This window comes from Falco biarmicus, chromosome 6 (assembly GCF_023638135.1).
Source record: "Falco biarmicus isolate bFalBia1 chromosome 6, bFalBia1.pri, whole genome shotgun sequence".
Taxonomy (NCBI): Eukaryota; Metazoa; Chordata; class Aves; order Falconiformes; family Falconidae; genus Falco; species Falco biarmicus.
In genome coordinates, this window is record NC_079293.1 from 10,599,864 (window position 1) to 10,623,992 (window position 24,129).

The 24,129-nt window shown below is 43.4% G+C and overlaps 1 protein-coding gene and 1 long non-coding RNA gene across 2 annotated transcripts in view; one reads left to right on the forward strand and one right to left on the reverse strand.

The window, feature by feature from the left end:
* Positions 1-1,202: 1,202 nt before the first annotated feature.
* On the reverse strand, positions 1,203-14,398 carry LOC130151360 (uncharacterized). Its single transcript, XR_008822560.1, has 4 exons — positions 14,268-14,398; positions 7,867-8,040; positions 6,589-6,730; positions 1,203-2,509 (listed from the first exon to the last, which is right to left on the reverse strand). It is a non-coding gene; the product is annotated as an uncharacterized LOC130151360 (long non-coding RNA).
* COL12A1 (collagen type XII alpha 1 chain) overlaps positions 11,781-24,129 on the forward strand; it is a 106,468-nt gene continuing 94,119 nt past the window's right edge. The window contains 4 exon segments of the mRNA XM_056343522.1: positions 11,781-12,051; positions 14,536-14,643; positions 22,955-23,071; positions 23,804-23,947. Coding sequence (XP_056199497.1) covers positions 14,571-14,643; positions 22,955-23,071; positions 23,804-23,947 — 334 coding nt within the window. The 5' untranslated portion in view covers positions 11,781-12,051; positions 14,536-14,570.

The following is a 24,129-nucleotide window of genomic DNA, read 5'->3' on the forward strand; positions in this document are numbered from 1 at the left end:
CATACGGTGTGTTTTTCTTGTCTGATCTTATTACTGTAGTGCTTAATTACCATCCTTAAATCAGGATTCTCTGGACTTAGCTATTATACTGACGTACAATATTGCTACCTTACTGCAGTCCTACTTTTGTGTTTAGGCAATACACATCATACCTTTCCCCAAAAGAGATTTCATGTAAACTTTATTTTCTATTTCAAGTTCACGTAAAAAGTATTTTTCAGTTACTTAGAATATTAGAAACGGTAACTATGATTTTTTTATATTTTGCTGTAAAGAATGGGAAATCCTCCTGGCTTCCACTGAGCTGGATTGTTCTAAATGTCACCCCAAAACTATGGGGGACATTTTCTGCTAGATAGGCAATGAGTCCTCCACCTCTTCCAGTTCCCTTGCCACCCTATTTTTCATTATTCAAGTTTTTAAGCTTCCATGGTTTTAAGGTTAACAAAGGAAGCTTAGTAGTGTGCCAACTGTGGCAGAATAAAAAATATTGTTCATGCTACTGTAAGATAAATGACAGTTCAAACAATAATCGGACAGATGAAACAGATGAAAATTAAATCCTCAGTATTGCAGTTCTAGGTTACGCAACCAATTCTGAGACTCCAGATGTACAGACCATGTTTTACTTTCTCCATTGGGAAGGTAGCTCAGAACTCTTAGAACTGTGCCCTGGGCTACATTTTCTTGGCTGCTGAATATATATACAGACCCAATTAGCCTGACGCAAAAAATTCCCCAGCAAGTCTGAAGACTAATAATACACAATATCACAGCATTGGCTTCCTAAAAGACACCATGAAAAAAGTTCAGAAACTCTCAGAAGTAAAAAGAAAACACTAGAGATGCCTCTAAGTGTATGAACTTGTCTGTACTTTTTTTTCTCTTTCCTGATACCAGAGAAAAATGCCACTTTTCTGATGTTGCTCACCTTGGCTATCACTGCTCTGACCTGTGAGAAAGCATGATGAGGGGTTTTTTTTGTGCATATTTTGTATTAAGCTGACCTTCCTTACTCTCCCATTGTTTCCCAGTTCTGTTGATATATCAAAGAACTGGAGGCTGACCTTCATAGTTGCTGGAGTGAATCAGATTTTCAAAGACAAGATCAATCTGATCAACCTGACTTGACCCTAAATAAGGTATTTAGGGGATAAGTCAGAACCAACGTATCTTTTCATGTGCATGCTTGTGTGATTATTTTGATAAAGAAGTTCCTTTTAATAATAACACCACCTTCTCTAGCTGAACTTGCCTGAGCCTTTCCACTTATTTTTTCAGTACTCAGTCAATTCTGCTGTAAAAATAATGGCTTGTACAGAAACACAATCTGAGGATAATCTCTTGGCTGTACTGTACTTTTTCTAAATGTGAGTATTCAAGACTTTGAACTCAGTTGGTAGTGTACACAGTTTGTGATATATGTTTTGGTCTTAGTATTCCTCAAGAATTGTTATTATTCACAGGTTTTCTGTTAGACTGACTGCTAACAAGCTTCCCTGAAACACACGTAGAGCTAAAGCACACTCATATCTATTTTCTCAAAAAGATATGTCCTCACAAAAAAACGGGTAATTGGCTGGGATTTCTGTTTATGAATGTTGTGACAAAGCAAATTCACGTGCAGGGGCTAAGGAGGTATTGAGAGAAGGATGTTGTCCCACTGAGTCCCCAGTCAGGCAGTCCTGGTTTTAGCTCCTTGGGGAATACCAGTATCTGTATACAGTTAGCTGACAAAATACTCACTCCCATTGCATATAGCCTGCTATGTCATAGAGAAAACTGCCAAAGAGGGATGAATTTGTCCTTTGCTGATGTGTTTTGGGATATTTTTTTTTGGGTTTTTTTTTTTTTTTTGTTTTGTTTCCAATCCAACAATCTGAACTTCATGAAATGTAATGATCTTTCCTCTCCTCTGTCTGATTTATGTGGTGCATGTGATTATTTTTTCTTCTCCCTCCTGAATATTTTGTTTTATTGTTATGCTACCAGCTTTGGTATTTTCATTGGTGAAACTGTCTGTCGCTTGTCTTGTTGGGTCTTTGCTGGCTGCAGAAAAGGTAGGATGCTGTCTGGTGGGCGTGGAAATAACTTGGAAAGGGATGATCAGGTAAGATCCAGTAAGATCTAAGCTTTACATATATCAGAACATGGAAGGAGGTACAATAGAAAAGATCACAGGAGGCCTGGAGGTTTGGAGCTACTTAAATTAAGGCTTCCTAAACAGAACCGTTACAAAGCAAGTACGAAATTAACAAGGTCACAGTGTTGCTTTAAAAGCATATTGCAGCACAGGTGCTGCTTTTCCTTTGTGAGCAACACACATTTGATTGCTAACAGAGGTGTAAAATAAGAGAGGAGTAGTGTGTCTTGTGGTATGTCCGTCTAATAAAACGGTATCCTTACCGTTCGAGGTGTATTGAGTAATAACTCTCTTCTTGAGGCTGTGAAGTTCACCTAGAGATGCAGTTGCCTGTGATTTCACCAGAAGCAGCAGCAGAATGTTTTCCTTGAAAAGAACAGTAAGGTGATCAATTGAAATACATTATATGTGCTAATCCAAAAGTGTTTCAGCTGCCACAAGGATCCAGAAACAACTTGAACTGCCTTTTAATTTCTTTGGATTAAAAATTTTGTAGAGAACTTCCCTGGGCCAAAACAGACATGTTTGTTCAGTTTTAACAATATCTGAAACAGCAGCAAAAAATGAAAATTCTTGTAGATGGTTGTCCTTCATTTTCCACAGAAGTTTTCCCTTTTAACCAAGAAATCTGGACTGTGCAGGGCCTGATGTATGTGCTCTGCCCAAAATGTTCTCACTCTGAAATTAAGATTCCTCTACGAGTTTCTATGCAAATCTCTTGTATCATTCTCATCAATGTGATCATAATATTATGCATATTCAGAGATGCTTTTTGGAATAAAAGGGAGATTTGGTGCTGCTAGAGCTTGTCTCACCTGTTGAGATGGTTTGTTCGTATGGTTTGACTATGAGCAGCTTCTGTTCCTCCAGTGGTGCAAGGAGGAACTTGTGATTCCATCAGGACCTTTAGGCTACGAATATGTTCTTTAACTAATTGAGTTATACATGTTTGTTTGTTATCAAAGTGGTTCCACATTGTTTCATCTCAACATGAGCACTTACTCTGGGTGACTAATGCCCTGGGACCTGAAGTTTATAATGGAAAGGCTGACACACACATGCAATCTTACCTATCATAATACTGTGCAAAAGGGAAATATATGATTTAAACATTTTAATGATCTCTATTGCTCAGTGGGAAGTTACAAGTCCCAAAGGAGCCAGGCCAACTTTGTTATCAAGGTTTATTCAACTCTTAGAAGCAGCAGGGCACATTTTGCTAAATATAGTGCGGTGTGCTAATATGTGCTATGTGCGGAGCATTGCACTGGGACCACTCTGCCACGGAGCTGGAGCATAGTGCACCGGGAGGTTAGCAGACCTTCTTCCTTTGGCTGAGGTTTTCAGAAGTATGTCTAAAGTTAGTCTCCCAGATCTATACTAAAACATTTACATGAATAGCCTGATTTTTAGAAGAGCAATACCAAGAAATTATCTTCTAATAAAATAATAAAATAGAAAAAAATCTTAACAACAACAACAAGAAATGATTTTATTATTTCTGGAAACAGTACTCAAATGTATGGCCAGATTTCTGGGAAAGAAAGAGGGGAATTACACCTTTTGGCTACCCCAGCTTAATTAATTATGGGATACAAATGCAGTTTCTAAAAGGAAGTCACAAAACCTGGACTGGTGCAGGAGAGACGTCAACTCTATGGCTGGGCAGTGAAAGCTGCATATGACACATTTTAGAGTTAGGGAGGGACCTCTGTCACAATCTTTACCTCACTGTCCAGGTCTGAGATCCAAAAGCAGATGGGTATAGACTGGAAATCACTACCATCTAAACATCTTTTGATCAACTCAGGCACATCTGCTAGTCTTATTCTGATCCCCAGTAAGTGGGTATTTACATGGGCAGACTACAAAGCCTGGCACCAGCAAGACTGGCAAAAACTGGAAAGGAAAAGTAAAAGTGCTCAATCCAGTTGCCTACATTTGGGTGTCTAGCACCATCTCAGGCTATAGTTGAGGCACTTGCTTGGAGCTGGCAGATACAACAGAGGACCTGCAGGAGACTTGCACACTTGGAGGCCTAACAGGATGCCTGTGGCACCCAAAGCCACACTGGGGGCTTGACTCTGCCTCCTAAGTGGTCTAGTACAGTATGAGATGTGCCAGTGTATATGGGTCCTGGGCTGTAGCTAGCAGCTCCACAAGAGGTCTCAGATGCTGCAGGGCACTCAAATGGCTCTAGAACCCAACGTGACAGCAGCAGAGCCAAGCCCTGTGGATGGTAGATGGCCAAACTGCTCAGGCACCGCTGAGTTGGTTAACTGGATCTTCACCAGCCATTGCAGAAGAAGTTTAGATGCTGGGCTCACATGCAGGCACCCAAATGGATCTCAGCCCACAGCCAAATACCACCTGAGGTGACCATGCAGGACAGAGCAGTGGGCACAGATGATGCTGTCAAGCAGCAAAGCTGTGATGGTGGGGCATGTGTCAAGGAGCACACAACCTCCGTCTGCCTTATCTTCTCTGGAGGTCAGAGAAGCAGAAATTAGAAATTCGTTTTTATTAGAAAATAAGGTCCCAACCGCTACTCCTAGCACGAAGAAAGGGACTTCATCTTACAGCTGCTGCTGTTCTTACGTGGGGAAGAAGATCATGATATAGTAAAGCCCCCTGTTGTGATGTGTCTTAAGCAGCACATCACTTAAATACATTTCAAAGAGCACTGGGCAGAGGGTAAAGAGGCAACAAGTCAGATTGCACTCTAGAAAATGGAATAGCAAAGGATGGAAAGAACCTGGGTGATGTTTCAGAGTGTAATTTGTGATTAAAAAACTATTTCTTTAAAAATCCTAGGAAGATTTGGGTTTGTGTTTGGTTTTTTTCTTGTTTTGTTTTTTAAATAAGTAAGAGACGCTGAGGCTTGCAACAAACACATTTCTCCAGAAAAGAATACATTATAATAGAAATCAGGACAACGCCAAACCCAAGATATGTTCAATAAACTGGGGTAGCTAAAAACTAGCAAAGTAGGGAAGCCAGCTGGAAAGCATCCAAGAGAGTGGAGGAAAGGGCATACGAGAGCAGACATTTTAACAGTTTCTTGTGAAGCCTTTCTGCAGGCTGTAGAGGTGTTTATACTCAAGAGAGACATTGAACTCCAACAGGTGATAAAGCCTGTCAGCAAAGAGTGGGTGGGAGCTTTCAAGTAACCTTTACAAGTGGAAACAAAACCCAATAGTTTTCTGTTTACACAACAGAGTGCTTCTGATACTGAAGCACAGGGCAACATCTATTTATAATCCAAATAAATCTTATGTTCTGGTATTTGGAACTGTCAGCATTCAACATACTGGGAAGCAGCAGCCACAAGGCTGCGTTAAGAAATGCTGGTTTAAGTCTGCATTGTTTTCTCCATGTATTTTCCCCTTTAGTCACTAGCCAATTATGACTTGTGCAAAAGAAACACATTTCTTTTTAAAGCTACTTTATGTGGAGTTCATAAATGTCTTGACAGGTGATACCTTGGCAGTGTTTGTAATGCCTGCGAGCTAAGCTCTTGCCTGACTTTTTTTTTCTGCGAAACCTCAAAATTTCCATGTGTCCATCACACCTGTGATCGGTGACATGCAGATGAGAGCCCCATAGGTCTCACGGAAGTGTATATAACCTGGGCTATCCAGCTCCTTGGGCTCGGTCTATTCCCTGGCCATGTCCTGACCCAAGTTTTGCCTTTTGTGCTCTTTCTTTTGGAGATGAAAGAGCTGTGGTGAATGTCACAACCTGACAGTCTGGATATCAAGGCGCTGAGATTGGGAAGGTGGGGGAAGAGGGGAGCTGGGATAATGATGATGACCATGGAGTTTATCTCCCCTAAATTTTAGAAATGGTTAAAAAATTACATGACTGTTGCCAAAAGGGGTTTTAGCAGCACTGGTGGGGTCTGTGCCTCTGGCAGTCGCATGCAAGAAGAAATCTTCCAGTCCTGTTTCTTGACTCTCAGGCTGAAAGTTTGCAGGGATGCCAGTGAAGTAAATTATTTTTTTACACTAAATGGAGCCTGTTTTTGTGGAATCATCCAAAGATACAGGTTTTTCTGGTAGAGAGCTTTTTTTTTTTTTTTTCTTAAATAATTTTTCGTTTCACTTCATAGTCAACTTACTCTGTCGATCCAACTTATTTCTGACTTCTGTGCTCATAGTCCAACTATGGACAACATGTGACCCACCTAAAACAAGTTATTATCTATTGTCAGCCACTAGGAAGCAGGTCCCCAAAGTATGCTGTTAGTACTAAGTATGGTATGAAGGATTTCTCTTTGAAGCCCCAGTGTACTTTAAATAACAGGGGATGAACTAAATGGCCTCTCAAGATCTTTTCCAGCCTCATTTACTATGGGTCTGTGCATTCGTATCAGATTCGCTTGTCAGAGTGTTTAAGAATTTGAATGTTTGTCCTGATGAACTGACAGGAAGTTTGGAGCTGACCTTTACATCCTCTAGACTTTCTTGGGACGATGCATATTGGGAGAGAGCGCAGCAGCAGCTAAGTGTTCTCCCTTGCCAGCTTCCCTCTGACCCGCTCCTCAGGGGAATCACAGCATCCCTCCCTACTCAATGCCTTTTGTACCTGTGGGGGAGAGAGGGACAGCATCAGCGGTTGGCCTAATGACAAAGCATTCAGTCTTAAAACTCCCCCACTAGCCTTAATTATCCCCCTGCCTGCAATGACAGGATCAGGTCACTCACTGGCTAGTGCAACTTGAACTTTCAATAGCTTTGAATACCTTATTCGTTCAGGCACAAGTTCACGTTCTCCATAAGCCTGCCTACCACCTACATGGACCCTGCTCTCACAATATATATTGATATTTTTTAATATAGATATACTAAGGAGAATTAGCAAAATGTTCCTATTCAGAGCTTGGCACGTCACCATTTCAGACTGTTGCTGATTAATTTTATGTGCTTCTTTGTAGGGAGTAATTACATTGAAATAGTTGAGGGGTTACCAAATGTAGGGGAACCTATGGCTATTAACCCTTCATCTTATGTGAATCTAATTTAGGTATTCAGAGAACACTGTATTATAATGTTCTGTAAGTAGCACCTGGTGGTTGGTGATTTTTTTAAAGTGTTTTCATTTTTTAAAATGATGTGTTTCCTCAGTGGATCATCATTCTTTCACCAGGGACTCCTCAGCCATGTGGAGAAGAGGAATGCTTAGACCTGCGTCTGCAAATCTTTGCGGCTAGTTCATTGTAACAGGAACGGTCAAGTTAAGTCACAATGTGATACCTGGCAAACATAGATAAGTCACTGTCCTCACTTAATTTCTTTTCTCGCCCTCTTTAATCACGCAAGCCAACAATTCATTTTGTCCTGAATAGATCAGGATTCTGTTGTGAAATAATGAGTGAGCTTCTTTGAAGCAAAGCAACTTGATTTAGGAATCTTTTAATGTAAAGCATATTCGTGCATATATATGTAAGGGACTATAAGATCGTTGCATCTAATTTTTTCCAATTTTAGTATTAAAGCTCTGATATTTTAGAAAAGTTACTGCCTACAAATTAACTGGCTTTTGTAAGACTCCCAAAACACATTAAAAGGCCAGTTCCTTTCTATTTATACTTTCTCTTTTGAATGATTTATTTACTTTTCCAGTCCTACTTATTTGGAACCACAATATTTTCTTACTTTCAGAGCATTACATGATGGGAAAAATCAGTTATAGAAATTGAATAGCGACTAAGGAAAACATACCTGGTGAGGTAGATAATTATTTCATGGCTGTAACTCTCCAGGCATGCTGCTTCCATAGTTGTTCCACTAAATGAGTAGATTTCAGATAGAATCGGTCCTCTCTGAACACTGCTAATACAAGAAGCCATTCCTCGTTATGAAGGTCAGACTAGTACTGCTCTCTGAATACCAGCTCTGAAATGAAATTATCCAAATAAATAAACGCCAGACTGAGTTCTTCTCATGCCATTGACTGGAAATCTCTCAGAGAAGGTAGGGTCTACAGGAAGTGCTTTGCTGTATTTTGTCCTTCGGCATTTTATGGATGCAGATAGAATACAGTGCAATATTAGCTTTATGACTGATTTAACAGGAAATAAAAAAAATACACTGGAAAGGCAGTTCTTTGTGTTCTAAGGAATGAATGGGCCTCCTGAATGACTGTACTAAAACGATGTTTAATTTAGATACACTGTAGTGACAGATGCAGTGATAGACTGACCAGCAAAGTACTTCCCAGGTAGATGCAACTAAGTCACTGGCAGCAGCACGGTTTTGCCTGTATGACAACATTTAATGCTGAATCTATTTATCGTTTAATGCTCAAAGAGCTGACACTTTTTTGAATCTTCCTTTGTGCAAAACATATACTCAAATACATATATACATATGAATAAGGCATTTAACATATTCCTATGTAAAGCTGATGCAACTAACTGTCGGGAAGGTACAGAGGCCAAATCTAGCATGACAGCCACATGGAAACGATATTCAAGGTTTATGGTGCTGAACTGCAGAATGTCCTGTTCTAGTCTGTCCTGGGCAATGCAGCCTGAGGAAATAAAAAGACCCCAAAGGTGCCTGAAACATAAAGTAGCTTGAATTACTCTAGACGCAAAACCAGTTTCAAATTTCTAAGAAAATCCTGGTTATCTGCAATGTTACTATCGTGTACCTACACCAGAATTGGGCACTATTATGAAAAGTATAAATATGAATTCAAATCTCATTTTTTTGTATTTAAATTTGTCACTGTTTCAATTTATTGAGCTTAGCAAAGAAAATTGCAGAGCTGGAGTGCATGGTCTTAATGTGTTTAACACTTGTCTAAGAAACAAGCAGACAGGAGAGTGTTAGTAAATGTTTGTGCATTTCAGAAATGCCTTCTGCATCACATATTATGTGCTCGGACTATGAATGTACATAGCAACAGAGCTGATTAAAAACAACCCATTTAATTACTGTGACACATGGAAGCATGCACTCTAAATGTTATTAGTTGGTGTATTTTACATGTGAAAGATCTTAGGAGAAACATGGTTAGGATAGTTAGAACAAAGAGTTAAAGATAAGAATGAAATCCTGCTGCCCTTGGAGTCAGTGACTTACTTGCTCTTGCCAGCTCTGAGTCTTATTTCACGCCAAGAAATTAAGTGAAGCTGGTCAGCTGGGAAGAATGGGAGATAGTCCCCTCAGCAGCCCCTAGGTCCTGTGAAGGAGAGTCTACAAGATTCTTGCACCCCTGAGAGATCCATTGGTTTCAAAGTCTCTACTCATGTAAATCCAGTTGTAGCTTCAGTACCAAATTATTTAACTATTTTAATATTTACCTGAGCGATTTAACTTTTAAATAGAAAAACACATCTTTTCTTCCATCCTCATTATTTGCATTAATTGATTTTTAAGTCTTAACATAAAATCCTGGTTATCCTATGATGGAAAAATCCACAGTACATTGTAAAAAAATACCGTTGCAGTGCACAAATGATAAAAATACCTCATTTGCATTAATTCACTTCATATGGAAGCATATTTCTCTGTAATCCCTGATGTCTGTTCTTCTGAAACAGTTGTGGACACCACATTTATACTGGTGTTCTTGGTGTGTTTGTTCCGGAAATCAAAATTTTAGAAAAGTACTGTTTCTCAGAAACATTGCTTTTACATATCAGATCTGGATAGGAAGAAATTAAATTCCCCATGGCAAAGTGCCAAAAGAGAAAAAACAACTCAACAGCTGGGCAATGGGGTTAATAGGTCAAGAGTATTTGAAAGTTTATCAGCAGAGGAGATGTTGCTTTTGGAACATGCATTTTATCAATACCAGACAGCTGAAGCTGTGGCATGTCCCTAAGAGTAGCTGGTTGACTTCCAAAGTGTCTGGAAATGTCAGCACGTGTCTTCTGGTTATCACTTTCTTTTCAGCATCTGAGTTCTCATGCAGATGACTGGTCTGTTACAGAAATGCAGACAACCTCATTCAGATCAGGAGCAACATGTCCTCCTGTCGACCACGTCCTTCATCTCCCAGTCCCACGGAAAAGTGCCCAGGAGCGGTGCCCCGGTGAATTATTAATCTCCTCTTATCAGGCACTTCCACCTTGGCTGGAACTCGACCTGGTTGCTCTGCAATTCATGTCTGCACATAAAGCCGACGTGGGGCCAACACGATCCTCAAATCTTGCTGCCCTCTCCAGACAGGGGCTCCTAAACTCCACACCGGGGGGCTGCCCCGTCTCTCCCTCTCTCCTGCCCTCCCAGCCTTGTTTTCCTTCTTGTCCCTTCTCGTCGCACGTTGCTTTCTGGCAGCCGTGGCCCCGGGAGCCCCGCGGAGGCCTCGACAGCGGGGCCGTCGGTGTGCCGCTGCCGCCCCGCTCCGCTGCCGCCCCTGCCCGCCGCCGCCGCCGGGGGGCGCTTCCGCACCGCGAATGGCCCGGCCCGGCGGGCGGGCGGTGCGGGGGTCCGGGCTGAGCGGGGTCGCGGCTGCGAGGCCCCCGCAGCTCCTCTCGCTCCCTGGCTGCCCCGCTCCTCGCCCAGCTTTTTTCCGCGTCCCCAGTTTGCGGACCCACTCCGAGGGGGCGGGAAGCAACGCGATCCACCGGGACGGTGGCAGCCCCTCTTTCAGCCCGAAGGGGTCCCAGAGGAGCCTCTTCCGAGAGCGCTACCGGGGGTGCCGCTCCCCGCGGGTGCGGGAGTGGACCCCGCTGCGGCGTGGAGCCGGCGGCGGCCCTGGGGCAGGAGCGGGGTCCCTGGGAAAGCCCTGGCTGGGCGACCTGCTTCCCCCGGGCAGGGAAGGGACCGTGCGTGCCGCCGTGTCACCCCCGCGCTGCAGGGGCCGGGACACGCCGGGTGCCGGGAGCAAGCGACAGGAGACCCTGGGCGAGCCTCCGGCCCAAGAGGCTGTCCGATTTCGGAAGGTGCAGTTTCTTTTGAAGGCACCCGGCTTCAGACAGCGGCCACGGGCGCGGGTTTGCCCGCAGGGTCTGGGGGAGGAGGCTGCGGGGGCCATGCGCCCCGTCCCCTCTGCCCGAGGGGTCGCGCCGCCGCTTTCTGCGCGGAGCAAAACAGCTCTGTGGCGGGGGAGGGGGGAGGGGGCGCGTTGTGTTAATGTATGTAGGCTACACGGGGAGGAGGCCAGGCACACCTGAGCTGTGTCGGGATGACTATACCCTCTTTGCCCGCGAGGCTCCCGGCCGCGGCCCCGGGGCTGCCTGTGCTTCTCTGCAAGGCTGCCCCGGGGATCGGGCCGGGCCCCGGGAGAGGTCCTCCGCGCGGGGGGTGGGGGTGGCGCGGGGACACCCTCCGCGCTGCCGTCCCTCGAAGCCCTGCCCGGGGACTCAGTTTTTCCACTGCCCTCCCGCGTGCGCCCCCCCCCCCCCCCCCCCTTTGGGAAGCCGAGGGGAGGGAGGGGGCGGCGGGCCGGGCCCCTGCCTCCGGGCGCGCTGCCGCGGCGGCCGCCCGCCTCATGCCGCAGGAATGCGCGGAGGTATGCGCCAGTTTCCAGAAGTGGATCCCCTTCCTTGCTGGAGCAGAGCAGCGCATATATCACCCGGTGGCAGCAGTCCACCTTCCCCGCAGTTTCGTAACCGCTTACGAGGGTAAATTGAGAGTTGGGAACAGCCCTCTATTAAGTAGCAGATTGAGAAGAGGCTCTTCCCACTTGGAGAAGGCAAGTCTTCCCAGACAGACCCCTCGCATCGGGAGCTACAGTAATCGAGGCGCCTCCTCTGCGCTCAGCTATTGCCGCTGCTTCTGCTCCTCCTTCGCCGCCGCTGCTACTTGCTGCTCCCTCCACAAGGTGCCCCCGGAGCTTCATCCTTTCTCCTCCTCCCTTTACCCAGGTCCGACGGCTGCGGCTGGCCGTGCAGGCACCGCCGGAGCCACCGCCGGAGGAGCTGCCCCGTCACCCTGCAGCCGCCTCTGAAGGTCTGTGCCCGCGCGGGAGCGGGGACCCCCCGCCTCCCCCTCGGCCGCCCCCTCGGCCGCCCCCGCCGCGGCACGCCCGCAGCCCTGGGGATGCCCGTTAGGCTGCGATGCGCCGCGCTGGGCTGGGGGTGACGCGGGGCGGGGGGGCAGAGCGTGTGTGTGCGTGTCGCCGGGTGCGTGTCGGGCATGTCGGGGCTGGCTTGCGGGTGCGAGGCGAAAGGGAGGAGGCGCGGAGCCGAGCCCGGGGGGCTGCCGGGCCCGGGGGGCCGCGGTGGCGGTGGCCGGCCGCGGTGGCTCGGCCCGGCCGGAGGCTGCAGGCGGTGGCCGGTGCACGCTGCCCCTGCGGCTCTGGCAGGAGCGCTTCCCTCCCTTGCGCGCTGCCGGTGATACCTTCTGTATCCAGTTTTTTATGCCTTTGGTAGGTAGAGGTTTTTTCCTGTGATTTTTTCCGTTTAGGTCGATTTTTCTTCTTGAAAGTGGTAAATGTCGTGCACTGCGTGGTTTGGAAAAGCTTTGGCTAAGCTTTTGTAGGTTGAATTAGTGCGAGATTGGACTGGCGCTGGTGAAAGGCTGGGTTTTTTTAAAGTGGTCTGTAAAGATCAATGAGAAAACCTTGAGTCCTGACACAAAGTCTGCTTGCGTCCATGCTGAGCCAGCGAGAGGGCCTTTCCTCTGCCACCTCCAGGCCTTCTTTCACACACCTAAGTCTGCAAGAAGGAAACAAAATGTTTCCAGGTGGGCAAATGAATGCTTTGGCTGAGACTTTTTATTTCATGAAAGAAAAATGTATATCGGGCATGGCAGACATGCAGCAGTAGCAAACTCCTAGATGCCTTTGGGAGATCATTAATTTCTGTTGCTTTTCAAATGGATCAAAAGATGGCACTCCAAGCCCACACAAGATTTCTGGGACGAAAGTCCATTTGCTTGGGTTTAGATGATCCTTAAACTTGCTGGAGAACACAGTAGGTGTGTGCTCAGGGACAACCGTTTCCCACGCGGAGTGGTGGTATGACGTTGGAGCTTTCAGGGCAATTTAATGCTATCCGTGGTCTTTCTTGTGTTGCTGTCAGGGAGTTGTTATGATCAATGTTACTTTTCTGTTTACCCACTGGAGGTACCATTGGACTGAAACCATTGCTTAGTTTTTCTTCAGGCTCTCGGTATTTTTATGTGCAGTAAAGGTGTTTGGCTAAGACAAGTATATACAGCTGCCTGGCAGAAGCCTGTTAAGTTCAGTGTCAGTAGCTGGGAAATTCCTGGATCTCCATAGCATCTACCCACTAAATGTGCCTTGCACGTTAGATCTCTAGATGGCAGAAGACTATTATTTTCCCTTTCAGCTGTTTCTGCAGACTAAAGATTTATGTATTTTTCTTTTGTTTTACTCTTGGCACTTCCCGATACAATCTGTTGCCTAATTGCTTTTGGAATTCTCTTTCCTCCAGCCTAATTATGATCTATGATGCATTTATGACTTTATTTGAACAAATTACCCCTCCCCTACTTCCCAAGATAGAAAAATCCAAACTTTAGAAACACATGCGTATGCAATGAGGACTGTTCATATTAGCTGTTACTTAGACAAGGAAATAATTTCGAAGCTTTGCTGGGATAATTGGGAGTAATTTGACATGACCTAGAGTGTATAGTTACGAAGGTCCAGCTACTTGCAATTAGGAACCGCTAACTTAGCCTAATCCCACCTATTTTACTAGACAACCTGCAGTGATCGTGAGACTCTTTCACCTGCCTGCTTTTTATAGTGTGTTTTAAATCTATTTTCTCTCAGGACATGTAAATGAATTATCAGATGTTGAAACATCATGGCTAGACAGACTTGTCAGGTTTCAGTTGTGTGTTACACACACTTCTGTATAATCTATTTCAGACCTTCAAGAAATGAAGGATAGCATATTCGCAGGCAGAACCCCTCAAAAAAAAGTTTTATTACAGTTTCCAAACTGCCTTGAGACCACTAAAACACAGCTAACTAAGTGCTTCAACAGTTATGAAAAAGGAGCAGAATAAAATCCCCAGCTGAAAGAGACGTTTAGTTGATCCAAGGCAGGAATGACCTCTGAATTAGCTATCATCACACTCGGCGATGAAGTCATGGAGCTCCCTTCTGGCTCCTGCCTGTGCGGAGGCACGGATCTTCACTGCACTTCTCTGATCAGATTAACCCCAACTAGGTTAAAACCGCGTGTGCTTACCGTGATTGGAAAGGGTTCAGCAACAAAAGGCACATTATTGCAAGATGATACTCTCCAGTTAGTCATGCAGATCTGTCACCGTCTTGGATGGATTTCAAGTCTAGAGGTTTCAACCTGGTCCCGTGGGTGGAGGCTGGGGATAAGGGAACAAAGTGAAATCCATGGTTCGGCTTTTTTATGTTTCATGAATACACCCACGCAATCCTCTAATCCACGCGTATCATTTCCTTCTCCTTTCTCCCTTTCCCCCCCCCCCCCATCACTGCAGATTCATTCATGTTGTTGTGATCTGAAAGGGCAGAAATGAAGACAGCGCTGTGCTTGGCAGTCGCTGCTCTGTGTGCAGCCGCCCTCCTCTCCTCCATCGAGGCTGAAGGTAACCTTCCCCTCCCTGCCCCCTTGCCCCGGCGCCCTGCTGACCGGCAAACCTCCCAGCCAGCCTTCAGCTACCCGCTCTCTCCCTCGCTGTTTTTGAGTGTAACTACTTCACCTTCTCTCTCTCTCTCCTTCAGAGAAACGCCTCTCCTTCCTTGCCCAGCTCCTTCTGTGCTCTGTTTCTCCCGGCTAGCCAGCCGGACCGTAGCTCCCTCTCTCTGTCTCTCTGGTGTGCTGTCCACACCGCCCCACAGACAGGGGGGTGGCTGGCATGGCCGCCTGGGCGCAGCGCCCCAAGGAGCCCACTGCCACCACCGCCGGCGGGCAGCCCGGCACGGCTGGGGCCCGCCAGCGCTGCCTCGCTGATGGACCGAGAATGGCTGAGCTCTGTGCTGTAGAGTCTCTCTTAGTTATGTTGAGAGAGGAAATGAAAAGCCCACCACCCAACAGCCCGCAGCTTTGAAATAAAATACTCCAACAGAGTCTGGCTCTCTGCGCCTGTGTGTTTTGTCTGGACTGGAACCCTCGCCTCCATCCCGCCGGCCTCCCCTGCTTGGTGGGGCGACCCCCGGCCGAGCCCTGGGGTGGCCAGACCCTTCCCTGGGACTGCTTCGGCCTCTGTGGTGGGTCTGACCTGGGGAGCACCCCCGGGGAGGTGCTGCCGCCGCCATGACGTACATCCTGGGCACCACGGAAGGGTGGCTGCACCTGGGCCAGGCCTTGCTGCGGTGGCCAGGGCCCCAAGGTTCTGGCATGCCTGTGTTACTGTCACCCCCAAAGGGGCCTTTCTTCTCCTCCTCCTCCTCCTCCTCGTCCTCCTTGCAGGGCCCTGGCCCAGTCTCCCTGGAGGTTGAGGTCCCTGTCAGCCCGTGGCAGTGTCCTGCCTCCAGCTGCATGGACAAAGACCTGGGGAGACCCATTGTGGCCACCACAGGCACTATGGCATGGCTCAAAATGGCTTGGCCCTGGCGCATTTGCGTCCCTGGTGGATTAACAGCAAGTGTGGGGGCAACCTCCCCTGTCGCTCTCCGTGTGAGCTGGACGGCTTTGGTTGTAGTAACAGTGCCTCTGCCAGCAGTGGCTGCCAGGGGAAATAGAGATGCTGGACATCCTGCGCTGAAATGACTTAATCTGACCTCCGCGACCCGACTCCATCGCAGGGTGAACCGAACCACTGGGTGTGGACTCCCCTGGATTTACTGGAAAAAAACCCAGAAGCCAGCATCTGATAATTCAGTTTTTTTCCCTTCCTTCTCTTTCTGCATTGAACTGAAGCAAATTCTCTGATTGTGGCCAGCTGCAAGCTCCTGTGTCTGTCCCTGGTCACCTTGGGTGATGGCTACTAAAAGCCAGGCATGTCACAGATGCCTCTGGGGTGTTTGCCTCCCCAGCAGCGGTGCTTACTTGGGGCATGCAGATGTAAAGTACACTGGCTTTCTGGAAAAAGATGACATTTCTGCTAGTAGTGCAACATCTGGTCACCCTAGGAGAGAATCAGCCTGCTGCCTCCTTCTTGCGCTGCGTTTTTGTTGGCTGTGGAACTGAACAAGGTCATTTGAAGTCATTTCAGAGTTGCATTTGAAATGCAGGATGGCTGTGCCAGAGAAAGCAGAGAAAGTGTATGGTTTTGGTGGAGGAAGGGAGTGGATGTGTTCGTGCATTCTTCCCCATCTTAGGAGGGAGCTCATTCAGAGCTAGAGTAATGTTGCTGTTGTCCTGCACCACTGATTTCACGTTTGGAGTAGGTTATTTTGAAATGTAAATGAAGGTATTTTATTTAGCTATAGCTCGACTAAACCAGTCATAGCTTGAGTGCTGTTAATGAAAGCTACAAACCCATATTTGAAGTACACAGTTGTTTTACAACAGTGAAACTGGACACGTTGCCAGACAAGCTGGCCAAGTTGTTTACATCTCATGTTGGAGGATGTGCCACTGCTACGTAAAAGGGTGGACAAAGCCTGACCTTGTGAGTTGTAGAGGGCTCCTGGACAGCCCTTACATTACTCTGCATTCAGAAATGTGTATTAATAGAATACCTAGTTTGCAGTGATCAGGTTTCTATGAGAAACTTTTCCTAGCTTCAGAGTTTTGAAGTAAGAGCAGAAAAGTGTCTTTTGAGTAGGAAGTGCAGTGAGAAACAGTGGTGCTGAAAATGGAAGTTCAAAGCTAGGGATACCTTAGCGCTTGCTCTGGTGGCAACTGCTTTTTTTTTTTCCCTGCCCCCCCCCCCCCCCCCCCCCCCCCGCAGAGCTTTTTACAGTGTGTTATTTGTTTGCACTATACTGGTCATCCTTCTGCACTGTTTTAATTTTGTGCTTCAATTTTGCATCATATTGTAAATTGCATGTTGGATCTTATTTACTTAATTTCAGTATCATTACCACTTAAATCCTGTCTGCTGAATTGACTTTGTCCTGGACGCTTATCCTTTAATCTGTGTTTTCAGATAACACGGTGGCAAAGCTCTCCCCTTGGCTCTATCTGTGGTGTTCACAAGAGATGCAGTTTGAATTTTCTTTCCTTGAGGTGTGGGTAGACACTTGATGGGATGAAAAAGTGAGAGGGGATAAGAGAGAGGGCCATTTGATGTGGTAAAGATTGTTGATATGGGGTGGGAAGATGGAATGAAAGCAGAGGGAAGGAAAAGCTGCGTTCTGTTTTTCTGTCTTCCTTCAGATTTCATTTTGCAGTCTCCCCTGGGACTAGATCTGGTTTTTATCCAATACTGCTGTTCATAGATTCCTAGCTCCTCCACAATGAAACTGGTTCTCCATCAGCACCACAGCTGCTCTGCGAGTCCTTGCAAGCCATGCTTTGTTGCTGTTTGCAAGGTGGTGAGCTGCAGTAATGGTGATAGAGCTTTTCTACAGAGGTACAGCAATGCAGTGGTTTCTAGTCGGATGATCACTACAAACGCATTCATGGGATTTCACTGGGGAAGTTGTTTATCCTGGACAAGGAAGCCCATCTGTTTTCATGGTCAGCATTTTTGCACTTTTACTGTGAAATTATTCTTGTTTTATTTTGCAATCTTTCTGATGTTTCTCTCTCAGCTTAAACTTCTTGTGCATGATGCTGTATTTTGTGCTTTGTTTAAATCTTTCTTGCCTTTTTAGTCCAGCACTGTAACATTCCAATGCATATCCTGTGTGTCACGTCAGGATTTCTTTCTGTCATGGTAGTTTTTCCACCTGTGATCAGAAAGAGCTGGGGGAAATCTATGTCCTTTTGCTAGATAAGAATTTTTTTCATTATTTTAGTCATATTTTTGCCAAGTAGATTAGTATGTGAATAACTTGTTAGTTATAATCTCAGGGTAATGCTGTGGTGATGTCATGGCTTGTGTAGTTTGTTGCATTTCCTGATGCAGAGGGATTTTCAAAGGTACAGGAAAGGAATGATTATTGGTTCTGTGTGACTTCACTGAGCATGTGAAAGTGCTGACTTTCCCATGTTTCAGGAACAGGTTCAGACCTAGAAAAGTCTAGTTTCGAGGTTGGAGGTAGGGAAGGAAAGCATTACTAAGCCAAGCATGGGACCTTTGTTGTAGTGCAGAAAAGCGTTTGTCAGGTGAAAAATCTGTCTGCAGGACATGCAATAGAGTAAGTGACAAATAATTGCAGCACAGCAGTTACAGAGGATTAGAAAGTTTCTCATATAATGAACCTTGTGTTGAGTATATTAATTTTCGTTGACTGAATAGTTTAGAGATGATCTGGGGTAGCTGAAACTTTTGAAGCTAACCACCTACCCAGCTTTGGAACTGGTTGGTGGGACCATTATTTTATTACCTTTTGATGTCTGATTTCTATCTTTTGAGAAACTAGCTGTTGATTTCTAAGCTCCTAAAGAGAAAAACACATAGAAATTTGTATATACATGAAAGTGACTCATGTCAGGAGTAAAAACTTCCCGTTTTTCCTACTGCTATTTAGAAGCAAAGTGTACGCATGTGTGTCTGTGTATACACACAGACACACATACATATATATGCACAAACATGCGTAAAATTTGGTAAATATTCATGCATGCAGTGTGTGTATATATATGCAATTAGGTTTAGTTACAAATATTTTTATAAGTGTAGGTATATATAATTAAATTATTTTTTTAAAAATACACTATGAGCTATATATCTTGTATCTTGAAGAAATTTCATATACATCTATAAAATAAAAAAATGCAAGTATACAGGTGGCAATGTTTCTGTATTGTGATCGACAATAAGTATATGACAAGGCCGAGAAGCTGCTTTTTACTACATTTCTAGGCTATAGCTCATTTTTTCTCCCATTCACATTGGCAACACTGACTTCAGAGGAGCTTGACTGGGATCCTGATAAAGTTTTTTGTGTCAAATTCATGACATTTATGAAGAAAATAGTAAATCAGGAGTTTTGGCCTCTTCCAACCTCAGCAGGTCTTATCTGAGTGAGAGCAAGGCTGGTCTTGTTCTTCAGCTTCTGTGGCCTGTATATTTTTTTAACGTGGGCTAGCATGTTATTTCACATGCTAATTATGGTGAGTCTTTTCCAGTGATGGGATTACAGATTTTGTTTCGCATAAGGAGTGGATGGCAGCTACTTCCAAGTTATGTCACTTTTAAGTCTGATTCTAGATTTAAATTTCTTGTTCTTCCCATTATATTTTACTTCTCTCTTGTTAAGATACTCATTGGGATCCTCTGGCAGTCATATTGTGTTACCTGTAAAAAGCCATAGACTTTTGTATATTAGGTTTGTATTACCTGTTAAGTAATACAAGCTAGTATAAGACATACATAGCATGAGAAAAATGCCTTGCTCTATATTTTTTGTTTCAGAAAATATACTGATATTATACATGTGTGTACCCAAGGAGTGGCAATGAATTAAGTATATTATGTCTGATTTTTTTTTTTTCTTTCTTTTGTGGTGCATAAGGTAGGACATCTGATTGGGGAAGTTATCATATCACAGTTCTAAGAGTGGTGGAAAATAATACTGTGCAAACATTATGGTCATACAGCAAGATATTTTTTTACAATGCTGGAAACCTGTAGGGAAGCCATACATTTCTGTGCATCAACAGTGGAATCACTGCATTAAGGCAATGTTATAACACCGTTGCATGTTACAATCATGATCCTGTACCTTGACAAGTCAGCGAGAGGTCTGACATGGATTTTGATGGACACAGGGTCAGACTGATCAGCAGTGTCATTACACTGTAAGCATCGGTGCAACTTCACTTCCACAGCTAACCTGACATCAAAACTTCTTGCTTGAGTAAAGCTGGGCTCACACATAAACCTGGAGAGTGAAGTTTTAAGCTTTGTCCCTGTAATGGGACAAACTCCCACCACAACCAGGGGCATTTTGTTCCTAGTAATCTAGTCTGGTTCCATATTGCAGATGTATTATTTTTCCACTAGTAAATTCTTTCCTGAAAGAAGAATTTTAATAAAGTGGAGCAATAGTTGCCCTGTTTGATTATCACAATAAGATTTTAATCGTCTAAACATTTTGCTGTACTTCAGATTGACTTACTGCTGTTAGTCATATGACCATGGTTTGGTCTTCACCCCACAGCTGGTTTCACATGGGTGAAATCTGACCCATGTGAAGGTCCATGGATGTTTGGAGGTTTTGTTTGAGTAACAAAAGCTCACAGGCCATCTGGAAGACATTTTGACGGCATTGGATCCAAACTGGCTTTTTTTCACTCGGGCAAGGTTCCTTTTTGGATTTCAATTGGAGAAGTATTCCATGCTTGAGTTTGATAAACCAGCCACAGGTTGAGAAGGAATGGATTTAAAGCACAGCAACAAAGGCTGGGGTTAGGTGTCGGGAATAACTTTATGATGACAAAGGCATTGAAGCATTGGAGTAATTTCTTTGGGAAGCTAGTAGTCTTGCCAACAGTGGAGGTCTTTAAGAATGATCTGAGCAAACATGTCGGGAATGACATGGAGTGGCTGATTATGTCTTGGCTGTGGGATGGATGAGGGGACTTTCTGAGGTCCCCTGCAACACCATTGTTCTAAAAGGCTATGAACACCTGGATGAATGGATACGTCACTTATATGTCGATGTACTATTCTTGTTACCTGCCAAGATCCACATCTGAATTGTCATAAGATGGATTTAAATCCTCTAAAATGTTAAAGACTTTTCCTCACAGTCAGTTTTTTCAGTTTATCTGGAATCCGGTCATTTGGATATCAACAAGTTGGGCTGCTGCTGTCCTTCAGCAGTTAAAGCCTAGTCTCTGCTGCAACATGCCAATTTACTTGCAAGGTTGGTGGCGCTATTTTTTCCATGTACTGAATTTTTTTTTTAAAGCATGCTCAGGTCAGTTGTCTCTGCCTTTGCATTAAATTTGTCCTGAGCCATTGCTACTGAAACAATATTTTATAATGATATTCTTATCATCTAAATGTCTTTTACTATTAACACGTGTTGCATGATTTTGATACTGAGTAACTACCCTGCTGTCTCTAGCATTGTGATACTCATAAACTGAATGATGAACAAATGCATGCAGGTTAATGGTCTAATCTCACTGCCTGTGTATGGACAATAGGAAAAATAACATTTACTTCAGTACTAGTGTGTCTATTGTATCAGTATTACAAAGCCATATTATCCTATGGTTGGAAATGACAGGAAATTAAAAGGATAAAAATGCCTACACAATTGGTTGCCAGCTGTTTGGAGCTCAGTATTACTTATTGCAATTGGACCGTGTCTTCTCATAAGTGTACATTCTAGCATTTATTTCTTTATGTGGTCTTTAAATTGTGTTCAAAAGTGAAACAAAATCTGACACATGATGGAGATCTTCCATGAAACAGAGAAGATCTCTCTATTAAAAATGCCTGCAAAATGATCTCACAAGTAGTTAAGGAAAGTATGGCTGAATCTAATCTTACTTTGTAGACCTATTTAAACAGTAATATATAATACACCTACCATGCACTGACAGTGAGTCAGTAAAATACTGCATGAATAAGCATGACAATTTTACAAAGAGAATATCATTATAAAATATTTATGAAACCTCTTTGTGTAATGAACCTTGTACATGGAGGCTTTTGTCCATTGTGGGAAGCTAAAAAAAATAATAATCAACATTTCATTTACATATGCATGATGCTGCAAAATAGCGTATGTAAACTATTTCTTTCTGTACTGTTCAGTTACTTCTGTCATCAGCTCCAAGTTTTATTTGCAGTCATTTGTTCAGATCACTGGTGGCCTCTTTGCTGTTTTCTATAAATTCTGTAAAATAAATGTCCATAAATATACTTTGATGTTGTCTTTTCATAATTAACCATTGTGTTGTTTGGAACCATACTGGCATTTTATGTTAAAATGCCACTATTAGTATGGGTACACCTGCTGCAAAGGGAACATTAAAACAATAGTTTACACCTCTGAAATGGTACAGCCATCTGGTGTAAACAGGTAGAATCTTATTTTTGTGAGCTTTCACATCAGCTCAAATATTTCAGCAAATTGCAACCATTGCTAACCCCATTTGTTGTCCTCTTAGTTCCTGAACCCTTTGCAGCCATATGCAAAGTATGTCACTTTAGTGGCTTATAGGAACAAAGGGGTGGAGCTCTCCATATTTTGAAATAAAATGATACATCAGTATATCATTATTACTAATATACATTTTACATGTATATTTATATCTGGACCCTAACAGAAATTGTTTTACTGAATATTAAATACCCAATCTTTTCCTGTATTCTTTGAAATATTTTTTTCTCTGCCAAGTTTCTAGATTCAGTGAAATTGGTAAGAAATATGACTATGCAGAGACTATATCAAAAAGCTGATAAATTCTTTGATGTCTAATTAAGAAGAATGCTGTGTTCTCAATGTCTTAAATGATCTCATGGTATTGTAAGCAGGTTGTGATTTGGCATGCTTGTACGGATTGCACCCAGCATGTAAAAAAAATTCCTTTAATTGTTATGTGAAACGTTTGCATATGTGGTGATTATCTGTGAACTCATTGTACATGTATCCAAATGTGTTTTCTATTGTGCTTGATTTTGCTGGCCATTCTTGAATGTCTTGGCAACTCAAGAAACATATGTTCTGTGCTGTCCTCTGTAATGCATATACTCTTTGATGTTTTGTCATATTTTGTCAGCTTTTATTTTACTCTTTTTCCAACAACATATCTTTATATTTGTTGGAAACAAATTTATGCAAAGACAATTTTAGTAAGCTTTGCTCAACATTATTTTATTTATTCATTTTCCAAAACTTGTTCAAACTTTTAAACATCCACCTGGTATAAATCTTTTGCAGTTAATCCACCATCAGACTTGAATTTTACAATTATAGATGAACATAATGTTCAAATGTCATGGAAAAGGCCACCAGAGGCAATAGTGGGTTACAGGATAACTGTGGTTCCAACAAATGGTAAGTTCTGTGAAAATGTGTTATGTCATTACATTTTTTTAAAACTTGGTTTTATTTTCACTTATATCTAACTTTAATATGAGAGTAGCTACTAACATCTTTCTGAAGTGTTTGATCAAGACAAGTGATTGTTCCAAGTTAGAGTTCTTCTTACCATAGTATTTACACTTTGGGGGCTGCAAGTAGTAAGTTTTGGACATCTTTCCTTTGCAAGGAGTGAAAAGAAGGTAGAATCATCACCCTGCTCCTCTTCTATGCTTTTACCTTAAAGTTAGAGAATTGTATTGTACTTTGTTCAAGTACTTCTCCCAGGCGAAATAATGCATGCGGCAGGTAATGATGCAGTAGTGTCATCTAAATTCCTGATAATGGCTAAGACACTCATTATTCCATTTTATTTTGAGAAATGAAATCAGTGTAAAAGTGATATTGAATTGGAATGGGACCATGATTTCTTAGATGATAGTACATTTCGTATGTGCATTTTAAGTTTCAAATTTCCTGGAATTTATTAAACGCTTCAGTAATTTTTTTCACTATTGAAAACAAGTTAGTTCAAAGTTTCATGTTTCAAAATTCATTCTTCAGGAAAAAAGAAAGTGTATCATTCTAAAATTATTATTGGATTTTAGATAGATTATTCTCTGTTGCATTTTTTTAAAAAATGATCAACTTGTCATTGATATTACTGGATTTAAAGGCTGCATTAACTGTTTTATATATGTATTGCAGATGGGCCTACTAAAGAATTTACTCTTTCACCTAGCACTACCCAAACTATCTTATCAGATCTTATACCTGCTGTAGAGTATGTTGTATCAATATCTTCATATGATGAAAGAGAGGAGAGTCTACCTGTTTTTGGCCAACTGACAAGTAAGTACCTGTAATACCCTTAGAAAACCAAGATAAGTGGGTGATCGTTCACAAAACTTGGCTTTGTTCTGGTTCCTCAACAAAATTGCCACATCCCTAAAGCCTGATCAGATGTAGCTGTCTGAACAGACTTTTTCTATTAAGCCTAATTCCTAGTAGAAGCAGAGATAATTTGCAAGAGG